At 35.6% G+C, this 20205-nt stretch overlaps 1 protein-coding gene across 1 annotated transcript in view; it reads left to right on the top strand.

Annotated features, from left to right (window-relative positions):
• CFAP54 (cilia and flagella associated protein 54) overlaps positions 1–20205 on the top strand; it is a 117000-nt gene that overhangs the window by 72874 nt on the left and 23921 nt on the right. Inside the window, 9 exon segments of the mRNA XM_050909989.1 lie at positions 1291–1357; positions 3556–3738; positions 5914–6000; positions 7030–7152; positions 10020–10073; positions 11458–11674; positions 12016–12110; positions 13639–13808; positions 18648–18750. Coding sequence (XP_050765946.1) covers positions 1291–1357; positions 3556–3738; positions 5914–6000; positions 7030–7152; positions 10020–10073; positions 11458–11674; positions 12016–12110; positions 13639–13808; positions 18648–18750 — 1099 coding nt within the window.

The raw sequence follows: 20205 nt of genomic DNA, 5'->3' as shown, positions 1-20205 counted from the left end.
TGCAGTCATATTGATTTTCAATTGAAATATCACATCTCCCAAGTCATTTCACATATTAAATATTAATGTCTCTTGAGGGCAGATTTACTGCCTAAAGTACTCACTTTCTGGGGAATTACAACTAAATGAAATTTGAATTACTGTATTAAAGTCTACCATCAATAAATATTTCCATCCAGTACTCCTTGACTGCTGGTAAAACACTATGGATGTAATTCTGAGCTGTTCTTCAATGTATTGGACAATATAAAAATGTACAAAATATAAAATTTAGAAATATCTAAGCCAGCTTTAAATGACCTTAGAAGCATTATACCCATGAAAGGGCAGAGCTTCATCTGAGTAAACTGTCTTAGCTGAGAAGCAGGTCATATTAATAGCAGTGTAAAATATCTGTAAACCAAGGTAGCTTTGAAAGTATTAGCATGGGTATTTCAGGATGAAATGGCATTGCCACTCTCAGCATTAGCACCCAAGAGGAAAAGGAGTGAGTTTAAGCTGATTCTAAACCACAGCTCTTCTAATTCTGAGCTGTGGTGCAGTCTCGGGTCCAATTAGGCAAGACCCAGTCCCTAGCTGCTTTTACAGGTGCTTGTGGCACGTATTTGCTGCACTGTGTACTATCTCTTTACTGCTAATATGTCCATTCCAAATCCTGGCAGGGACCTGGAGGGAGCTATCCTCTTGGCTTCTCCCTCAGGCAGATCTTTTCTATTCAGACCTGTTAAACATCTTTCCCTTGAGGTGCTCTTTCTAGAGCAACTTAGTCTTAGGCTGTAAAATGCAGATTAAAGGACTCTAACATTCTATTAAAGATTTCTGATATTGTAGATCAGAGGAGTACCCCGCTACCAGGATGGTTTAAAGCTCTGATGAGGTACTGTGTGGGATTCATTTAATCTAGCTAGACACCTACCATGTGAAAGTCCACATGTGCTAGGTATCTTAGGCTTCCTTTATGGAAAGAAATACACTTTAAGGTGTAAGTTGCTTGACCTGCTTTATCTTTCTAGTTTTGTGAGATGAATTTTGCACTTAGATTGCCTGTTTCTCTCCTTTAACTTTAAAGAGAATCTAGACAACTCACTTTGTCTAGGTATGTCTTTGGTCAAATGCTTCTTTCTTTGCACGGCGTGGCTGAGCACCTATCTACAGAACAGGCAGCTGTTTTCCAATATGGAAAACATCTAGACTGTGTTAGTATCATTATTACACTAAATAAAAAAAAAGAGTTTGAATAATTTGTGTTGACAGGCACGTTCATATTTCTTATTATTTGTTGTACTTTAGGTATATAACAACATCAAAGATGAGATTAAGAACTAAATACTGCTGTTTTTCTGCTATACTTTTTAAGGTAAGAATACAATTTCAGTTAGAATTCATGAAGTTGACAAATTGCTTCTAAAATTTAAATCTCAGTAACCCTTTATTAAAATATTTCTCTTTTCATTTTGATTGTAAAGGAAAAATGGAGATCAGAGGTAGCTGACAATTTATGCACATTAGATTAGATGTTTTTATTCTCTGTTTTTTAACATTATTCCTGTATTATAGCCTAAAAATTATCACTTCAATGAGAGGCTAGTGTCTCAGAGAAATAATGAAATACTGGAAAGTGAAGATGGCTAAAATATTTGGCAGTCAAATATATTTTTCTTCTCTTCAAGTGTTCTGCTCAGGAAGAGCTGGATGGCATCAACAATAGCAGAGTGCTCTCTGTCAGATCTGTACAGAGTCTTCACAGATTGTCATAAATTTTCAACCAGGAGAACAGACTCTTTAGAAAAAGAAATTTTTGAATCTTTTTTAGCATTGAAAGATACTGGTTTGTAATACTAAAATCTCAGCTCTATAAGAAGGTTGCTCTAAAAATAGAGGATAGTCAAGATGATTCAGTTTCATTTACAAAGAAAGTAAGATCATTAAAATCAAGCTTGCAAACTTTCAGAAACCAACTATAGAGGAAAAAAGGGTTTCAGTTTACTTTTAAAAGGAAGTTTTACGATACCAGTAACAAAAGTGATATAGGAAAAAGAACTGCAAGTATTCTGCCAGTCATACTCCACTGGGATCAATGCTTACTCATTCTAGTGCAGCATCAGGAAGTTAGTTGGCTTCTTCCAAAACAAACCAATGCCACTTTCTAACATCCTGTGCCAGCCATGGTTGTGACTGTGTGATCTGTGCTAGGCCACATTTAAAACCTCGTTAAGTTCAGCAAAGGGAGAACAAGTTCAAGAAACAAAGGTAAAGGAGAATTTTGACTAGCTTCTAGCACTGTAATTGCTGGTGGTACAAAGCTGAACAATTTTGATTCTTCCTTTTGACAGAAATAGTAGTAAGCATTTGTTCCAGTTGTATAATGGTAGAAATAACTGTGACTTGACCGAAGTGGGTCTGATATTAATTGGGATAGGAGCAGCTTGCAGGGTGAGTGTCTTGAAAAATATAATCAATTACTGTCACTGTACCTTGCGAAGTTCAAGCCCATAATTTGTTCCTTGATTTGGAAAGCTTTTATAACCTTATTTAAATTCCACCTCTGGTATAGGCTTTAGGCTTGTTAGTATCTCAGATCTGAGTATGTAAATGCGTATTTCTCTAGCATATCATTGCTAATTACAACAAGATAAACACAACTGGGAAGGAATATCCAACATCAGAGAGAATGTTAGCACTCCTCCCTTTTTAAAGGAGGAACATTTAATTTACTTCCCTAAAGTTCAAATCAGTTTTAAGTTATATGATTTAAGCTGCACTAGCTGACCTAGTTAAAGGCAGAACTAGGGTGGAACTAGCTTTTAACTGGCCTTAAAGTCAGCAACTCTCCCAGAAACAATTGCTGAGGTGATGGCGGGGCAAGGACTTAAGGCTAAGTAAAATCAAACTAGCTTTCTTAGCTTGTGTGGAAAATAAGATTTTTTTTTTTCTGGTGGAAGACATTTTCCATGAAACATCTTCGGACTGGTAAAGAAATGTTTGAACACATCCCCAAAATCATCTCAACAAATTTTTCCTATGCATTTTCCTTGATTATGGTGATGTTTGAATAAATTATTAAGTTCTTTCTGTCTGCTGATCAGAGGCTTATTCTAAGAATTATCTAAGAAGTCTTTGTGAGAACCCCTAGTGATTTATTAGTTTTTTTCTAGTGCTTCCAGAGATTTATTTGGGACGCTTTGACTTGGAATCTGAGAGAAACACTATCATTGGCTCTTTAGAAAGATTTTTCATTACCTGGGGAGTACTTGCTGAGGAATCTTTCATGTTTATTTTTCTACACCTAGATTAGTTTTTCTCTTTTGCTTGTTCTATGAAATACTGTCCTTAGACTATTTACAGCCTGTTTTTTTTCCCTCCATTAAGTTCACACACAAAGCATTTTTTCTAAAAAGATTTTTTCATGATTTTGTCTGGAAACAACTGGATACTTAAGACATTGACTGAGTTTCATTTATGAAGTCATTTATGAGTCTCAAGGGTTGGAGTTTTATAGTGCTTCAGTAATGCCTATACATCTTTTCACAAGTAGTTCATTATTACTACTTTCAGACCCTGTTTGGAGCTTCTCTTCCACATCCGACATCTGACTGTGACTTTGCACAATATGAAACAAATATGCTTATTCCTGGTATCGACTTGTTCTCTGATCGCTACAGAGCTGATATCTCAACTGTAGTTGCAAGTCTGAATTTCCTTATGTTTGAACTACATTGTGCAAAACAAAATTTAATAGTAAGTATTATTTGTATACTCTGGAAATGAATTTTAAGACATCAAGTCTTATTTTTTTGTGTGGGTGTACTTATGAGATACCTCAGAAGCTCTAGCAGAATACCTGTATGGTTAGGTTCTGTGGCACTGAGATAGAGGCAAGGTATATCTTGCTGCCTCCAATTTTTAGAATATACAGGGTACTTGTTTATTCAGGAAGATGATAATACATGGTCCACATAGCTTAGGCATTTTAGAGGAAATTTCCTATTATATATAGTTTGAAATACACTGTACTGAGAATTACTTTAAATGCAGTATGTCCAGAATGCCCTCAATAATTTTACTTTCATATTCAGTAAATAAAAGTCCCTTCTGCCTTTCTCCTTCTCACATTCTCTTATTGCTCTGTATGGAGTGTTTTTACAGCTTCCCTCTTATGTTGATCATGTGCTTATTTCCTCCATTTAATGACTGACCACTTCCACTTTAATCCAACTTTTTTCAAAGGTGCAGTGCTGTACATTGGAATAAACAGATTGAATTGCTTACTAGTACTGAAAAAGGTGCAATTCTACCTCTGTTCCTGTTTGGTCCTGTATGCTCTAACAGATTTTCATGTCAGGCTATTATTGTATACCTCTATAAATCAACTCTCAGCATGACAGAAAACTCCCCAGCAGAAAGAGTAGATAGTTTTCTCCTGCTTTAATGAGTTGAATCCACTTTTGGAAAGGTCCTGCAAGTGGCAGAGCCAGTGCAAGGGAGGGGAAAAGATCACGTGGCTGGCGGCAGGGGAGTAAGAAGAGGTTAGGGGGTAGAGATAGAAGAGGAGTTAGAGAGGAGAAGGCAGCAAGATGTTACCCCTTTTTTGTCAGCAAGCCATTCGTTGGATTGATTTCTTCTGGAACTTCAGGCTAAGTGTCTGTCTCACCTCCTGTTGTTGCTTCTTCCCATCCTGCTTTATTGGAGTTTGCTTTGTTATTAAGCTTTGTCTAACTGCCCTCACTATGGGAGATCAAGGGACATCACGGAGCAGACAGTTACCTGGAGGCAGGGACACTTAATTTGACTGCTTGCTTCATGTGGCCATGCACATTTTTGATTCTTTCTGCATTTGCACTAGCAGAATATAGATCCAGGTCATAGATCATGGTCAAAGCAATTGCAGTTTCAGCAGGATGAGAGCTTCATTTCCACTGAATACTTAATCTGTGGGAATGTTTTGGATGGTGGGCACTAAGATGATTTGACACTTAAATAAAAATATATCAGGAATCAAGTTTTATTAAAAATAAGGCTTCAAAGACTAATTTTGTTGAACTACTTCAAATATCAGTTAGAAACTGTATGGCTACAATTAAAACATTTGCCTCAAGCATTTATAATCCAAATTCAGAAGAAGTATTAAGCTACTTTATGAAAACTAAAAGTGCATTTGACAAAAAAGTAACAATGCTGTCAGCATTTTCCAAGCTCAGGGACATTTTAAAGTGAAGAAAAATGTAAAAGCTGAACAGTAATTAAATTTTGGAAGTTCCTTCATTTTCAATAAACAAATATATCTGTTAGGAAAGAATCTGCTTTTTCTGAAATATTATATAGTAATAAATACAGTGGTTGTATACTTTACTAGAACTCAGTTTTAAAATGTTTTTTGTTAGTTGCCCCTACAAAAACTTTCAATTTGAAATGAATGCAAATAAATTTGTCAATAAGCCTCATCACCATCCAGTTTATTTTACAATTGGTATCATTTCACTTAGACCATTGAAGGACTTGTGTTTCTTTTATAAAGCTTACAGAATTCCGTTATTCTGTTACTTATACTGAAAACATTATGGCATCAAAATGCAGACAGTTTTAGAAATCCCTTATATCAACATCTTTCCAGTAGGTTTATTCACTAATGGTATAGTAAAAAACCCCACCTTGAACACAGAGAATAATTTGGGGAAACTTCACTTTCTACACTCTGAATCACATATAAGATAGCAGGAGGGGTTAGCTATAGCTAGCTGAAGAACTTTTTAACACATTCATCCTTCATAGAGCATAAAAGTAGTGGTGGTATGTGACAGTGACAGCAGTACTCCTATATTATCTATATATTTGTGATATATAACTGCAATGTACATTTCTATAATTGTACCCTTTATGACATTTATAACTAAATGACCTAATATTTTCCTACAGATTTTACCATTGTTCACATTATACCAATACATTGTTTCTGAGATTTGTAAGGACCCAGCTAAATGTATTGAAGGAAGAATCTTCAAGGTAATCAAACAAACTTTCTTTTTATCACAGCACATTGTATTTCAAATAAACTTTTCATTTCTTTGTTAAATGTAGTCGATTTAATATTTCTTCATATATCACTACTATGAAAAGTAATGCTTTAAAGTTCAGCTGTTGCTTAGTGTTTCTTAGCACAACAGATTGTAGAATAGGACTACTTTCTAAATGCAATTATTATTTATATTCTCAATTTTAGTAAGATGGAGAGTTATTTACACAGTTTTACTGTTAATGTCCTACAGAAACTGTTAAGTACTTCCATAATTTCTTTCTACTCTCCATTTAACAAGCATTCTCCTTAAAGATATGATCATAAGATTTTCCCTCTTAGATCCAAACTTTTTACTTGGTATTTTTTATCTTGTTCCACCATTCTTTTAAATGTTTTCTTAAGTGCAAAACATAAATGATTTTTTGTTCACAATGTTCACTTCTGGATTTGTTATTAGTATCATGGTGGAACCAGGTTGTCAGACTTCTGGGAACAGACTTTTGTCATTTCACTAGTGTTCACTTGTTGGTTTTGTTTTGGTTTTTTTTAATCCCTTGGGGTTTTTTTAAAGGAATCTAACTTGTAGTAAGAGTTGAAGTATTATTGGTTTTAGATATTTTCAGGACATGCTGATACGGGTTAGGGAGAGTAGCTGAGTACTACAAGACTAAGATGACTAAAATCTGTGAAACAGATTTTGATAAGGGGCTGATCTTGGACTAACACTCAAAGCTCTAGCCAGATGAATTAAGTTCTTTTCCTTTGTCAGGAGCAAGTTTTTGAAGAATACATTTTTGGTTTTTCATTTTTGTTTTTCAAAGTGAAAGACCCATCTTTGAGATTTCACTTATTTACTATAAAATGTAAAAGATTTCTTTCCATTGAAGAACATTCTCCATCAATGTACTATTCCAGTAGCCAAATCTACTTGAAAATTACCTTTGAATACATTTTATTTTGAGCAAAAAGAATAATTGAAAATTATTTTAATCAAAGGCTCTGTTATTTTTTCACAGATTAAAGTACTTACAGATATAGGATTTTTTACGGAGGCCTTTCATGAACTGTCTTTGCTTAACTGTGGAGAGAGAATTCCATGGAAAATACCTGCAGGATACAGAAAAATTGAACAAATGAAGGTAAACACCAGTAAAGTATAACATCGAACTATAACACTCAATTCTCTTCATGAAACTGCACATACGCCATGTCTGCAAGTTATTACACATTCCTAAAATATTCCTAAATTTCTTTCAATAGGCAGGTCAAATAGTAGGCATTGCATGACATTAATTTCTCTCATGAACAGCAGGAACAAAAATAAATTTTGAAACATAGGTGCTGTCTGTTTTATACAGTGAGTAATGCAGATAATACTGTTGAAAAAATAATGTGTGATTTCATACGTAGACATAAAAAATATGGATAGAGTTCTTGCCCCATTAATGGCAAAATTCCCACTGCCCCAGCCAGGAGCAGGGCAGCTGAGGGGCAGCTGGGGCAGCCCCCAGCCCAGGGCATTGGGCACCTCTGTGGGGCCGGGGACATGCCGAGGCTGGGCCGGGACATCAGCCTGCAGGTGGGGGTCAGGATCAGGCCCAGTGAGGAGAACTGGGTTCAGACACAGCCCCAGGATGGCTGCACAGGGCAGTGGGGTCTGGCTGAGGCTGGGCCGGGATCTGGGCCATGAGTGGGCCAGGCTCAGGGGGCCCGTGGCAGGGCAGGGCTGTGGGGAGCTGGAGACCAGCCCTGCTGTGGCATCACTGGGGCAGGGGCTGATGGCCCTAGGGGGCTGACATGGGGTCATGGGCCGTGGGCAGGGTGAGGGGAGCCCCAGGAGATGCTGAGCAGTAAGAACTATTGGTGCTCTCAGAGCCTTGACAGTCATGTCACCCCAGGTCAATCTCTTTGATTTTCTCCACATCTAAAGCCAAGTAGTGATCTTACCTTGATCACTAATGTGCTACAAGGTTATGAAGCTGTTAACAATTGACCGTGGGCTTCTTTGTCTTACCTGTGAGCATACCTGTGCAGGCAGATACAGTCCAGAGCTATTGGGCAAGCCTCCCCCATAACCATTACGTAGCCTTTCCTTGTTTTCCAAGCACATACCAAAATAATCTAATGAGTTATTGCTGGACGGATGTAATCAAGGTCTCCCTTATCTGAGTGGTGCTTTTGGGTAGGTGTCACCCCATGACCAAGTATGTGTGCCGGCACTAGGGAGCTGGACTGAACATCTGATAGAAGACTAGTGAGACAGGTAGGGACACCCTTTTTGACAGCAGCACGGTTTGTAACTTGATTGTACAGCCACATTCTATACATGCAACAGGATGGTATTTCTAATCTGGTGATAATTACAGGCTGCTGCTGAAAGGGGAATTCCTAACCAACCTCCATGACTTCATATTTGCTTCCCTTACCCTGTGTTGTAGACAGTGAAGCTGGCACTGCAGAGCAAATTTAATTTAATGAGCTGATTTGAAGGGAAATTTACCCCCTCCCACCTCACCAAACCCTGAGAGGGAGTTTCCAGCCAACTCACGGCCTGACTGTCCTTACATTGCAGCCTCACAATGGCTATAACCAGCACAGAGCAACAGTATCTTTTCTGGCAATAGCCAACAAATCAATGTCTAAGCTAATTAGTATGGGAATAATTACAATTACATTTATGATAGGATGTCAAATGTTTACATTTAAAAAACCAGAAATATGGACAAGCACTCCTCCTAGAATAACCTGCAGTGGTACTAGGTTTTAAATGAAACATGAACTTAATAAAAAGTAAAATTAAAATATTTCTCAAAAAAGGTGACCTTTTTAATTTGCCAATGACACTTTCATACTAACTGCATGGGAAGATAAGAAACTGAAATCTAATGATTTTCCTTACAGCACAAGCTACATTACATTCTTACTAGGTTGAGCCATAAAGAGTTATCAGCATTCTCACTGGAGTTGATTCTGCAAAGCTTCCCTGTTCATGGCTACAGTAGAATGCATTTACTCCTTACTGATGCTGGTCAGGTTAAAAAGCATTTTTAAGTCCTTTCCTTAATTTGTATATTGTCTGAAGAGTTCACATAGTTAGGATGAGGTCTGGTTGATTTGTCACTTGTCTTTTTCTAACTGAGTTCACAGGTGAGTGTTCGGATGAACAGCAGAGGAGGTTCAGCATTAGGTCTCTGGTTAGGGTGTGACGCATGTAGAAGCTAAGTGCTTGCTGGACTTTTGCACAGCTCTCAGAATAAGAAGGACCCATGTTCCAGGGAATGACAGAGATGATAGAGGGCTACATCCAGAGTATAGAGTTAATAACAGAGTTAATAAAAACCACATAGAACCCAAGTGACAGTTGTGTGTAGAGCTCTCAGTTATGACGAAGGCTGGAAATGATCTTTACCTATGCCTTCTCCTTCCCCTCAGTAGACTGATTTGTCTCCTGGTGAAAAGGTAAAGGTTTTTTGAGCAAGGATTAGAATTACGGTTAGGGTTCAGAAAACTGAAGCACATATAAGCGAAGAAATAGTTGTTTTAAGAGCCATCAAGGAGGCTGAGGTCTCAAGTTCATCTTGACTTGTAGCTCTTGTTTTTGTTCCATTCACCGATCTGTGCTCCGGTGAATAGCAGAGGAGGCATGTGCTAAGTCTGGAGTTAGGTTTGGGATTCAGAAATGTAAAGAACATAAAGGCAATTGATGGTGGGTGCCTATAGAGCTCCTAGAATTTGGAAAAGGATTTTTGTTGGTTTATGCCTTTTTCTCCCCTTGCTTCAAGTTGAAGAATCCTGGTGAATGGCATAGGAGGTGTAGGGATAGTTTTGGGTCTCGGGTTATGGTTCAGAAATGTAAAGCCCATAGAAGCCAAGTAATTGTTGGTATTTTCAGAGCCCTCAAAGTATAGTTGGAAATGCACTACACTTGTCCACTGCTCTGCTAACTCACTTATTTTATACTCATATTGTAACACATTACTTATTTTTGGTTTTGTCCATTTTACAGGCCTTACAGAAATTTGACTCCTCAAAATCTCTCCTGACTGTTACAAATTTACAGGTAAAAAAAATCTGAAAGAGCTAAAAATTTTATGCTAGACATAAATATTTATTTCTCTGGCATCAGTTAGAGATTCTTTGATTCAGAAAATATACTTGTTATTAGTGAAAACCAGTAAATAGAAAACATATTCTCCTCAACAGTTTACCATTTCCTGAATTTTATATTTTATGGCTGACCTCTTAACGGAGAGGCAAGTACTATTATTACCATTTTTCAGATGGGAGACCTAATATGTACAAATCTGTGACTTGTCTGTGCAAAGCATACTAGTAGAATTATTCAGGTTTTGTCATGATATGTAGGGTCTGGTGTTTATCCTGCTAAAATACCGAGAACATCAGTCATCTAGCTGTCTTCATAGATTTGTCCTAATTCAGATTGGGGTTGAAGTCCATTTCTGGGGGGGGTGGGGTGGAACGGTGAATCTGTAAACCAGTCAATGAACAGTTATTTCTCAGTTTAATTAAAATCACATGTTCATCAATGACTTCTTTTTTGTTTTTCAGTTTTAATAATTTTCTTTCATTTGCCTTGTCACAGATCCATTGAGCCAGTAGGGGTAAATGTTAGCAGAATGTGGAAAAGAAGCTGTACCATAAAACCAAATTGATAAACTAGAAAAAAACCACTTTTTTCCTCCACTTTTCTCTCTTTTGTTTACAGTAAGCTTGTGTGTCTCCTACAACAGTCGATATTAGAAGACAGAAATGACATGTCTATCTTGACAGCTTTTGATCTCACTCATTTGAAATTTATTTTGGAGTTGTGCTTTATCTTGAGCTTTTGATTTGAACGCTTCACAGTCTATATGGGGCTCTTATTGGTCTCCTTATGATTTTGCAAAGCTGTGTAGACTTTCAACTTCTAAATTTATTAATCTAAAGTGAGAATATTAAACTCAAGATAAAACAAGGATGCTATAACAAAAAGATTCTATGAAATATGCTAGAATGATCTGATACAAGAATTTTTTTCCTTGCTTAATCTTTCTAGTTAGGGTGAATTGTAACAACAGACTTTCCTTTGAGTTGAGATTTCTGAACTACAGATTTACCTACATATTTTTTGTGACCACCTTAGCTCAAAGAGTGCTATGGACAACGCAGAAAACTAGAACTCACACAGAGTAATAGCTATAACTTCATAGATGCACCTTCTACTAGGAAACTGATCACTGAGGCTGTAGCAAGTGCTACTAAGGGGTGAATTAAGTTTGGAAAAGAAAACAGCAACTCATCCATAATGACTAAGAACATATTACTAATATTATTCATGTTAATTGTTGATAAACATCATTATTAATAGAAGCAGAATATGCCTTGAACAAGAAAAATGTAGAATATGTCATTTCAAATAGTCCCAATTGTTAACTTTCTTGTAGGTACTGGAAGACATATTTAATTGGAGTCTGCCTTTAACAATGGTGCCATTGTGCAACCAACTAATTATGAATAAATTAACCTTAGCCAAAATGCATTTAATCATTTGCCTTTCTGCCACAATAAATAATATACCTGAAAAAGTGGAAAAACACATCTATTCTGTTGATAACAACAGCTTGAAGGAGCCAAGCAGAATTACAGCATCAAATGTAAAAGGTAATTATAAGGGTAATTATAATATTCTGCAACTTGTTTCAAGCATAGTTTTTCCACTTTTACCTGCATATGCATTAATGTGTCGTATTATAAACAATATTCATATTAAATGTTGCTGGTAAAATCAGTCATTATTGAATTAATAAGCATTAAGATTTTTCAAGGTTTTTTTAGCTAATATCTCTAATATTATTAGAGCTGTATTCCATTCTTTCTCATTTATTTTGATATTGAAAGTCCCAATTATAAATAGAGAAAAAAGGGGCATATTCTTCAAATTACTGAGAATGCTTTGGTTCTGCGTCTGTTATCTGAAATTTCATCTGAAATGTATTTGGCAGTTGATGCTGATAAGAATTCAAGACAACAGGAACAAAGAAGCACAATGGTGCAGCTCGTTGACTGTAAAGATGAATTAAATCTGGCCATGCTGAAGGTAATTTTGGTTTTTAGGAAAAAAGGCTTAAGAAACTGCAGATTGTTCCAAAAACATTGTTAATGCTTTCAATGTAACAGAAATTATGATAGGAGGATGGCATGAATAAGGGGACTAGAAATTTCTATCTCTAATCTGATTGTAATCTTACTAGCCATACATGAAGTCTTGGTGGTTTGGTGCAGTATTTCAAACAGTCTCCATGGGAAATATTGTCACAATCAGATCTCAGTATGACTGTTTCAGCAACAAAGGTAAAGACTGAATGGGATTTCAAGGATAAAATCATCTGCTTTCAGAGGGTGGCACCTGTAGAACATGTCAGAGACTCTTTGATGGGGCAGTATGCTCTACAAATAAATGGAAACCCATTCTTTACCATATGTGAAATGTCTCAAATTTTTCATGTTCCTCTTTCTGATACTTTATTTTGGAGAAAACATACCACAGCTTATTAACTTCTTTGTTTGAAAGGGCTTTGTTTGGTTGGTTTTTTGTTTTAGTTTTTTGTTTTGTTTAATTCTAAACTTCATGCTTGGCAGTTTCACATCACAAAAAGACCAAAACTGAGGGCTGACATATTCTTCTTTCAGAGGGGTCTTCCACTTTGGAAGTATCTACTTTTGGCCATTGTTACAAACAAACTAATGTACAAAATACATCTGGAGAAATGGAGGATGATTTTGTATGGCAATTGGTACGTGCCATACACTAGAAACTTGAAAGTTTTAGTAGAGCTTGAAAATAACTTGGAAACAACATTTTGAAAATAACTAAAATAGAAATGTTAAATTAATTTGAGTGGGGCTCGTTTAAGAGACATAATATATTTCTTACTCATCTGATTTTTCTTTAACCATTCTATTCTTCTGTTTTTTTAAGTAGAGCTCTGAATTCATTGAGAAAACTGGTCAAAAAAGGATATTGGATGATACAAACCTTTGAATTATTTTTTAATTCTACTGAAAGCTCTGTGATTGAGATTTTATTTAAAATTAACTTTCTTTTAGATTTGGTTTTCACAGCTTCTTACAGCTTTGTCAGAAAGACTGTAAATTACAGTTGAACTTTCAGGATGCACACTGCACTCAAGGATCTGTCAAAGTATAGATAGAAAAGAATAATACTTCTTCCAACATCTTTAATGTTGTATTTAATATTGTATTTTATTGTTTAAAATTACTAAGCATGGTAAGAAGTATAGTATGAAATTACCAAGTATAGCTATAAGACAAAATAATAAAAAATTATTGAGTAATATTGCTAAGCCTTAAAAAATGTAGTTAAGCATAAATTGCAATAGTACAGGCACAGTTAAGATGTTGCTACTTTCAACACATTGAATCTGTAAACCTGAAAAAAGCAAAATTAACCCCCCCTGCTATTTATAGAAAAGGCATATTGTATTCAAGTTGATTTCTTTTAGGATGCAGTGATAGCAGGCTATAACAGAATAAAATACTTTTTAAGAATTTTTTTCTTTCTTTCATTATCTTTTGAAATCATAGAATGCTGTGTTCTTCTCTAGGGGATTTTATTGACAGAAGCTGAAGAAAGTCTTAGCCATCTTGTGCAGAACATACACGACAAATATGATGGGGAGATATCTTGGTGTTCTGCTGAAGATTTGGAGGCTCTTATTGAGGCCAAACTTCAGCTTGCTGCTATTTCTCAGCAAAGGCATCAAGCAGCTTTCAGGTAAGTAATATTATGAACAACCTTATGTTGCACAGCCTTCACTACAGAAGATTAAAAAAAAAATCCAGCAATTTTTTCTTTGAATCCTTTATGTCTACATTAATATTCTAAATCTTAGTAACCAGCCATAACAACCCCACTAGTATATCTACAGATGTGAGTTACACTGGCTTTTCATTTTTTGTTATTGCTTTATTTCACTTTTAGAAGATCATCAGTTATTGGCCTATGATTTCTCTATGAGGTGTTTTCGTGATACAGTGTTATACAAAAACAAAGAAAAATCTGTAGTGTTCACTGTTTTTGTTGTAAAAGTCTGGATATGTTAGGTTGTGCATTTTTTTTAGTTTTAAAGTGTACAGCAGAGCACTAATATTATCTCTGAACTACTGAATTCTACTTTGTTCTAGAATGCCCTGTGTTACTGTCCTAAAAGAACATTTCCTCTTGATGTACTTATTGGTGTCAAATTAAAATGTTAAAATTATATTTTTTAAATTAATTTGATTAAAAAGCATTGATGTAAACTTTAACATATTAGCACAGATTTTAGCAGGCATTAATTATATTGTTAGTGATAGTGTGTAAAATACTGTTGTATTTACATGATCTGCCAGGTATTTTCTCCAAATTATAATTTCCAAATTCTATGATTTTTTTGAGGTTCTGATTTCTTTTGGAGAACTTCATGAAATTACAGTTGTGATGTTCTTTGAATATATGGGGCATACAGAAATATATTAACTCTTTGTAGATGTTAAATTCTGAACATTGTTTTGATCTTTTAGCTAGGAGGATTCTTCTGTTCAGCATACCTGTAATTTTAAATTAATTTGTATAAGAAGGATAACAGTTTAACAATACATAATTTTTGTTAGTGTCAAACTCTTTTTATCTAATTTTTTATTAGGTTGAAAAATCTTTGAGGGTACAAATTGTTAACTAGAGATGCAGCATATAGAGGTGTAGCATTGTCACTTGCCAGACTATATTGAGATAAGGTAGCATGTAATCAGTATTTGTAACTTCTGTTAGGTCTAATCTGACTAAACACGCCAAAATTATTACAGTAAATCTTACATTATAGTAAGCACCAACCAAAAAGCAAAATTAACATTTTTTTATTCTTGGAATACTGGTGAAGATTGCTGTAACACTCTTACTGATGAAGTGGTAGGTGATTCAGCAGGCCAACAGATAAACCAGTCTTGATGGTTTTTTTTCCTTTTTACCCAATTAACAAAAAATAAATGTTTTCTTCTATGTCAAAAGCAAACTATCTTACTTCTCCCAGCTGTCTCAGGTGAATAAACAAGCCTCCAAATCAGATAGCCTTTAAATAGCACAATTCCTTTTTAGCTGCTATGGTACAGCAATAAAAAAATAAAATTAACAAGGACAGGAGCTTCACAGTGCTGTATAGACTACTGAACTGAAAACAGTAAGAGTACTGCAGCATGGTCTTTCACCTGGGTTTTGTTTATGTTATTTTAAAACACAGAAGTTTCCCAAAAGTTCAGATATTAGGACTGTAATAATTTAGTAGTAATGTCATTAGTGAAGACGTGAAGTAAGAACTTGTAGGCTATTTGTGGACATTTCTTGTCATGAAATATCAATCTATTTCAGTACTTTTTGCATTAGATTACCATAAATTTGTCAAAGAGAAAACAACAAATCACTGGACAGTGACCTCATCGTGCTTTTGAGTGCCATGTGGATTTTATAAAATTATCATATTAGTAACTAAGGACCAGTACACAGACTTATGAAATATCCTGTGCATAAACCCAGGTTAGCTTGATAGTAGTCTTGGTAAAACCGTATTAGTAGAGTTCTGACCCAAACTTTCTCACCCTGCTAAACTGGTTCCAGTATGCAAGCCATTTTCAGTGCAGGACCCTTCTTTTTGACATGCAGTTGTATCCTAGAGTGTAGTTTCACTCTTGGCTTACAACTTGTCTCAGATTGAAGAAACTTTTTTAGAGTATCAAGGGTTCCAATGGATATCAAACATTTTATAGATCATTTTTTGGAACTCTCAAATTTTTGATGGGTGTTTAATGGGCCTTATATATTGATAGTGGTCAGGTAGCAGGAAAAAAAAAAAAACAACAAACAAAGCAAGGGTTTGGGATTTTTTAGCCTATTTTACAACTTTATTGCACTGCCATCCATGGAAACTGCTGATATATCTGCCTCAGATACAAATGAAACATTCCTTCAGACAGCTGAATGTTTCCTGACTGCCAGCCTAGAAATCAAACTTTGCATGATATTACAGAAATTCATCATTTTTTTCCTTTGGCGAAATGACTTAGTGGTGAAATTGTTATAGTCAGCTGTACTTTCCTATTTTGATCATCTTGTCACTTTCTGATTCAGCTGATAAAAGGATGTGTATTTTGTCAAGGGAAATATATAGACACATCACTCTTGTTGACAGCAGAAGAGGGTCACAAAAATTTCATCAAGGGAAGCTTCTACATTACAGCTTCTATCTTGCAAAAAATTTATGCCTCAGAATAAGTTTATGTATAGGACTAATTCCATTGATCTCAAGGAGAGTACTTACTCCCCACTAAGTATGTGAGCTTTCTAATTACCCAAATATTGCTTGTCTGCTTACGTGAATACATTACTGCTTAAAACCATACATATATGAATCTTTGGGCTTGTGGTCTACATTTTACTCATGAAATTTATACGTAAGCATGTAGGTAAAAATGGCCTCATTTTCAGAATTGCTAAATGTTGACAACAGCAGTTAACTGGAGGCAGTGGTGCTCAGGAAGTTAGGATAATATTTCTTAAAAGCCTGTATATACTCTTGGGTGCTGCACTTTCTCCAACTTATTTGAGAAATGTTAGCCATAGCATCTCAAACGATGTTTTGAAAAACATCAGGTTTTGCTGTGATTTTAACTTTGATGCCTGGTTTCAGGGGAAAACTCTTCTTAATAAAAAGAAAGAAAAGCAGTTGGATATTTCATTGCATTATCCTTACTGTCTGTTTTGCTTTTAAAAGCAAATTCTGTTTCATCTTTTCCATTGTTAGAGAGAAGGTTATAATCAAATTCAACATTGATTTATTCTGGTTTCATTTTGTTGAATAAAACTGAGGTAAAGGGATTATGAAGGAGATTCATAAGGATTGAATTCTGATAGCTGAAAGGCAAGATATTAACAGTTTTGGTTCTCATTGTTACTTGTGGTCTATTTGTGCTGAACTGGTGTAATCCATCCAGGTCTGCATCACAAAACCAGCAAGCAGGATAGTATCAGAAATGACAGGAAGACTTTAACTACCTTCTTATCTCTGGAGGTTATCCATCCTGTAGTTAGATACATGTTGGCAGAATAATGTGAGTAATTTCAGAGTAGTGCAGCTCTTGTTCTGACTTCTTTGTGCATGAATCAAGAATTTTGCCTTTAAAACAATTAGTCTAGAACTTCTCAAAAGTGGTAAATTCACACAGAACCTGAATCTCTCTTGCATTAAAAGCTCTTTGCAGTGTTCTGTCAGTGTAAAAAGGACTTAAGGTGTTCATAAATTATTTTTTTTCTTTTTCTTCATAGCAGCCAGTCTCTATGTAAAGAGAGTCTCTCGATGTAAAAAGACAGCATAGATGAGAATTTTGGTTATACATTTTTAACAATTAACCCGCTGAAAAATCTTTTAAGAGGTGAGCTAGGGATACCCTCAGGTACTTTTGCATCATTACGAAAATATGTTTCAGTGGGTAGAGAATAAGTAGAATTGTAAAAAAAAAAAAAAACCAAACCCAAAAATATTTTAAAGAAGAGGTAGGAAAGTAGAGATTTACAGATGTAGCGGAAAATGTACAATTAGAGATGGAAAACTAATACCACGAGACGTTGGTTCTCAAAATATTCTGAGTAGCATGTTCTTTGGGCAACAAATCCTGTTGTGAAAAAGATCTCACTGTGTTGGTTTTGCAAGTGTCTTCATATAATGAAAATAATTGTATTCACAAAGTCTGCTGTTATAGATATACCTTTTTATAGATGCCGTGAAAATTGAACAGTGTACCTGAAAGCTTTAAAAAGACAGCATAAAAAGGAAAAAAACCTAGTAGTTAATATTTTAAGAAGCCTGACAATATTTTGAGATCCCAACTCACAATTTTTTGAAATGTGTGTTTGAATGCTACACCAGTCCTAATAGTGCCTGTATCTTTCTAGATGCTGTTTGGAGTGAACGCCAGAAAAGGATTTATGATTGGGGGTGGGGGGCAGTAGACTCAATGCCATGTGATTGCTTACTGACGAGGTTTTGCCAGGATGGCACCTGGCTCAATTTTTGGTTGATGGTGTTTACTAAGATCCTGTGAGTATGTGGATTTAACAGAAGGATTAACACATAGCCTGGAAAGGCTTTAAGGAGGAAGGTGTTTTCTTACCTCTCTAGTTGTGGATGAGATACAGAACTCTCCTAATATATTTTGTCATTTTCAGTATTTTTACATCTTCTAATTTCTAAAAGCCCATCCCTGAAGACAGATAAGTGTAAATGAAAGTTATAGTGGACTTCTGTTTTGATTACTCCAACAGAATATGATATATTTTGGTTTATCCATTATTATCAGGTTATGTCTGTTATTGGCAAAACTTTTTCTCTTATTGCTGTTTTCTCACTTTCATACTGCAGTGCCTACAAATTCAGAATATGTGCAATTTTTTTGTTCTACTGAAGCAAAAATTGATAACTGCTGATAGACATCTCTGACGTAGTCAGAAATGAAATATCTATTATAATAAAAGCATAAAATGGCAAATATAGTTAGTATTTTTTAATAATATTCTTCTGTATCACAGTGTTGCTTTGGCTTTCTCTGCAATTCGACTTCTCCAAGATGCAAAAATTTTTAGGATGGAAGTGACACATTTTCAAGAAGAAAAGGATGAAAGGGAGTGTTCGGTATGTGTGGATATTTGCTTTAAACTATTGTTTCTTAGTATATGAAGTCTTGTATGAAGTGTTGAGTGATTTTCAGAGTACTAGAACATAGCAGTCATCTGTATTACATGGTTACCATTAACCTGGGGAGAATCATAGAATGGTTAGGGTTGGAGGGGACCTTAAAGATCATCTAGCTCCAACCTCCCTGCCATGGGCAGGGACACCTTCCACTAGACCAGGTTGCTCAAAGCCCCATCCAACCTGGCCTTGAACACTTCCAGGGATGGGGCATCCACAGCCTCTTTGGGCAGCCTGTTCCTGTGCCTCACCACCCTCACAGTGAGGAACTTCTTCCTTACATCTAATCTAAATCTACCCTCTTTCAGTTTAAAGCCATTACCCCTTGTCCTATCACTACATGCCCTTGTAAAAAGTCCCTCTCCAGCTTTCAGAAAATGGTGTATGACATGCTTCAGATACCTGCTTGCCTATGGTATATTCAATATGTCTATAATCATAATTTTAATTTGTATGTGGTTAGGAATTACAGTTTTTACTTGTATACTCTCCAATGGCAGCACTGAAAATCTCCTTTTGTTTAAAAAAACCCCAAACAAACAGGAAGTGGAAAAAATAGCTATCGGGTGACAATCGTGTATTATTCAGTTAAGGTATTTTAGGTTTTTTGATTGAAAATCTATTTCAGAGTATCCTCTGTCAAAGAGCCAGACTGACCAGTTCACATTATTGCTATGTTCCATATTTAGCAAGATTTCAGCTGACTTTGGTTGTCTAACACATAGGGATACTGACCTATACTTTGGAAAGCCAATGTACAAAACCTATTGGTAATACACCACAGAGTCACTCTTGATATCGCACAGTACTGACTCACATGGACAGAGCAATTGAGCAGTGAGGCCAGATTTTGTAACAACACGCATAATGAGACTAGACTTACTTGCATGCAGTGTAATTATTCTCTGTCTGTGTTGCATATCAGGGTCTTCTGTCTTTCTGCACTTGCTCCTACATTTTCTTAGGACTGCCCTGTAGCCAGTACCTGAGTTACGGCTATTTTTTTTCCTCATTTGCATCAATGCAAGTCATTCATGATGATTTTTTTGTATAAGTAAAACACAGGTGGTGCAGTGTCCATTTATTGCTTGCTGGAACAAATCTTTAGAATATGGACTGTAGAATTTTAGTAATAGAAAGACTGTATAATATGTGAAGATGACACAGGGAGTTGACTTGAGAATTCTCCCAAATGCTTCCAGTACTATATTACATTAATATTTGTTTCTAATCACCAGAAACACTAAAAACTAGAAATCAAAAATTTAAAATTTCTTTCTAATCACTGGTGAGGTACCAGAACTTGATATTGATCCTGCTCTACAATTAGACTTTTATGTGCCTTAGAGTTTTGTGTAATGTTCCTGTTTGAGAGGAATAAAGTCCAAACTGTTA

The sequence above is a fragment of the Gymnogyps californianus genome, chromosome 1, assembly GCF_018139145.2.
Source record: "Gymnogyps californianus isolate 813 chromosome 1, ASM1813914v2, whole genome shotgun sequence".
Taxonomy (NCBI): Eukaryota; Metazoa; Chordata; class Aves; order Accipitriformes; family Cathartidae; genus Gymnogyps; species Gymnogyps californianus.
The sequence above is the reverse complement of the archived record's forward strand: the minus strand, read 5'-3'. Positions and strand labels throughout refer to the sequence as shown.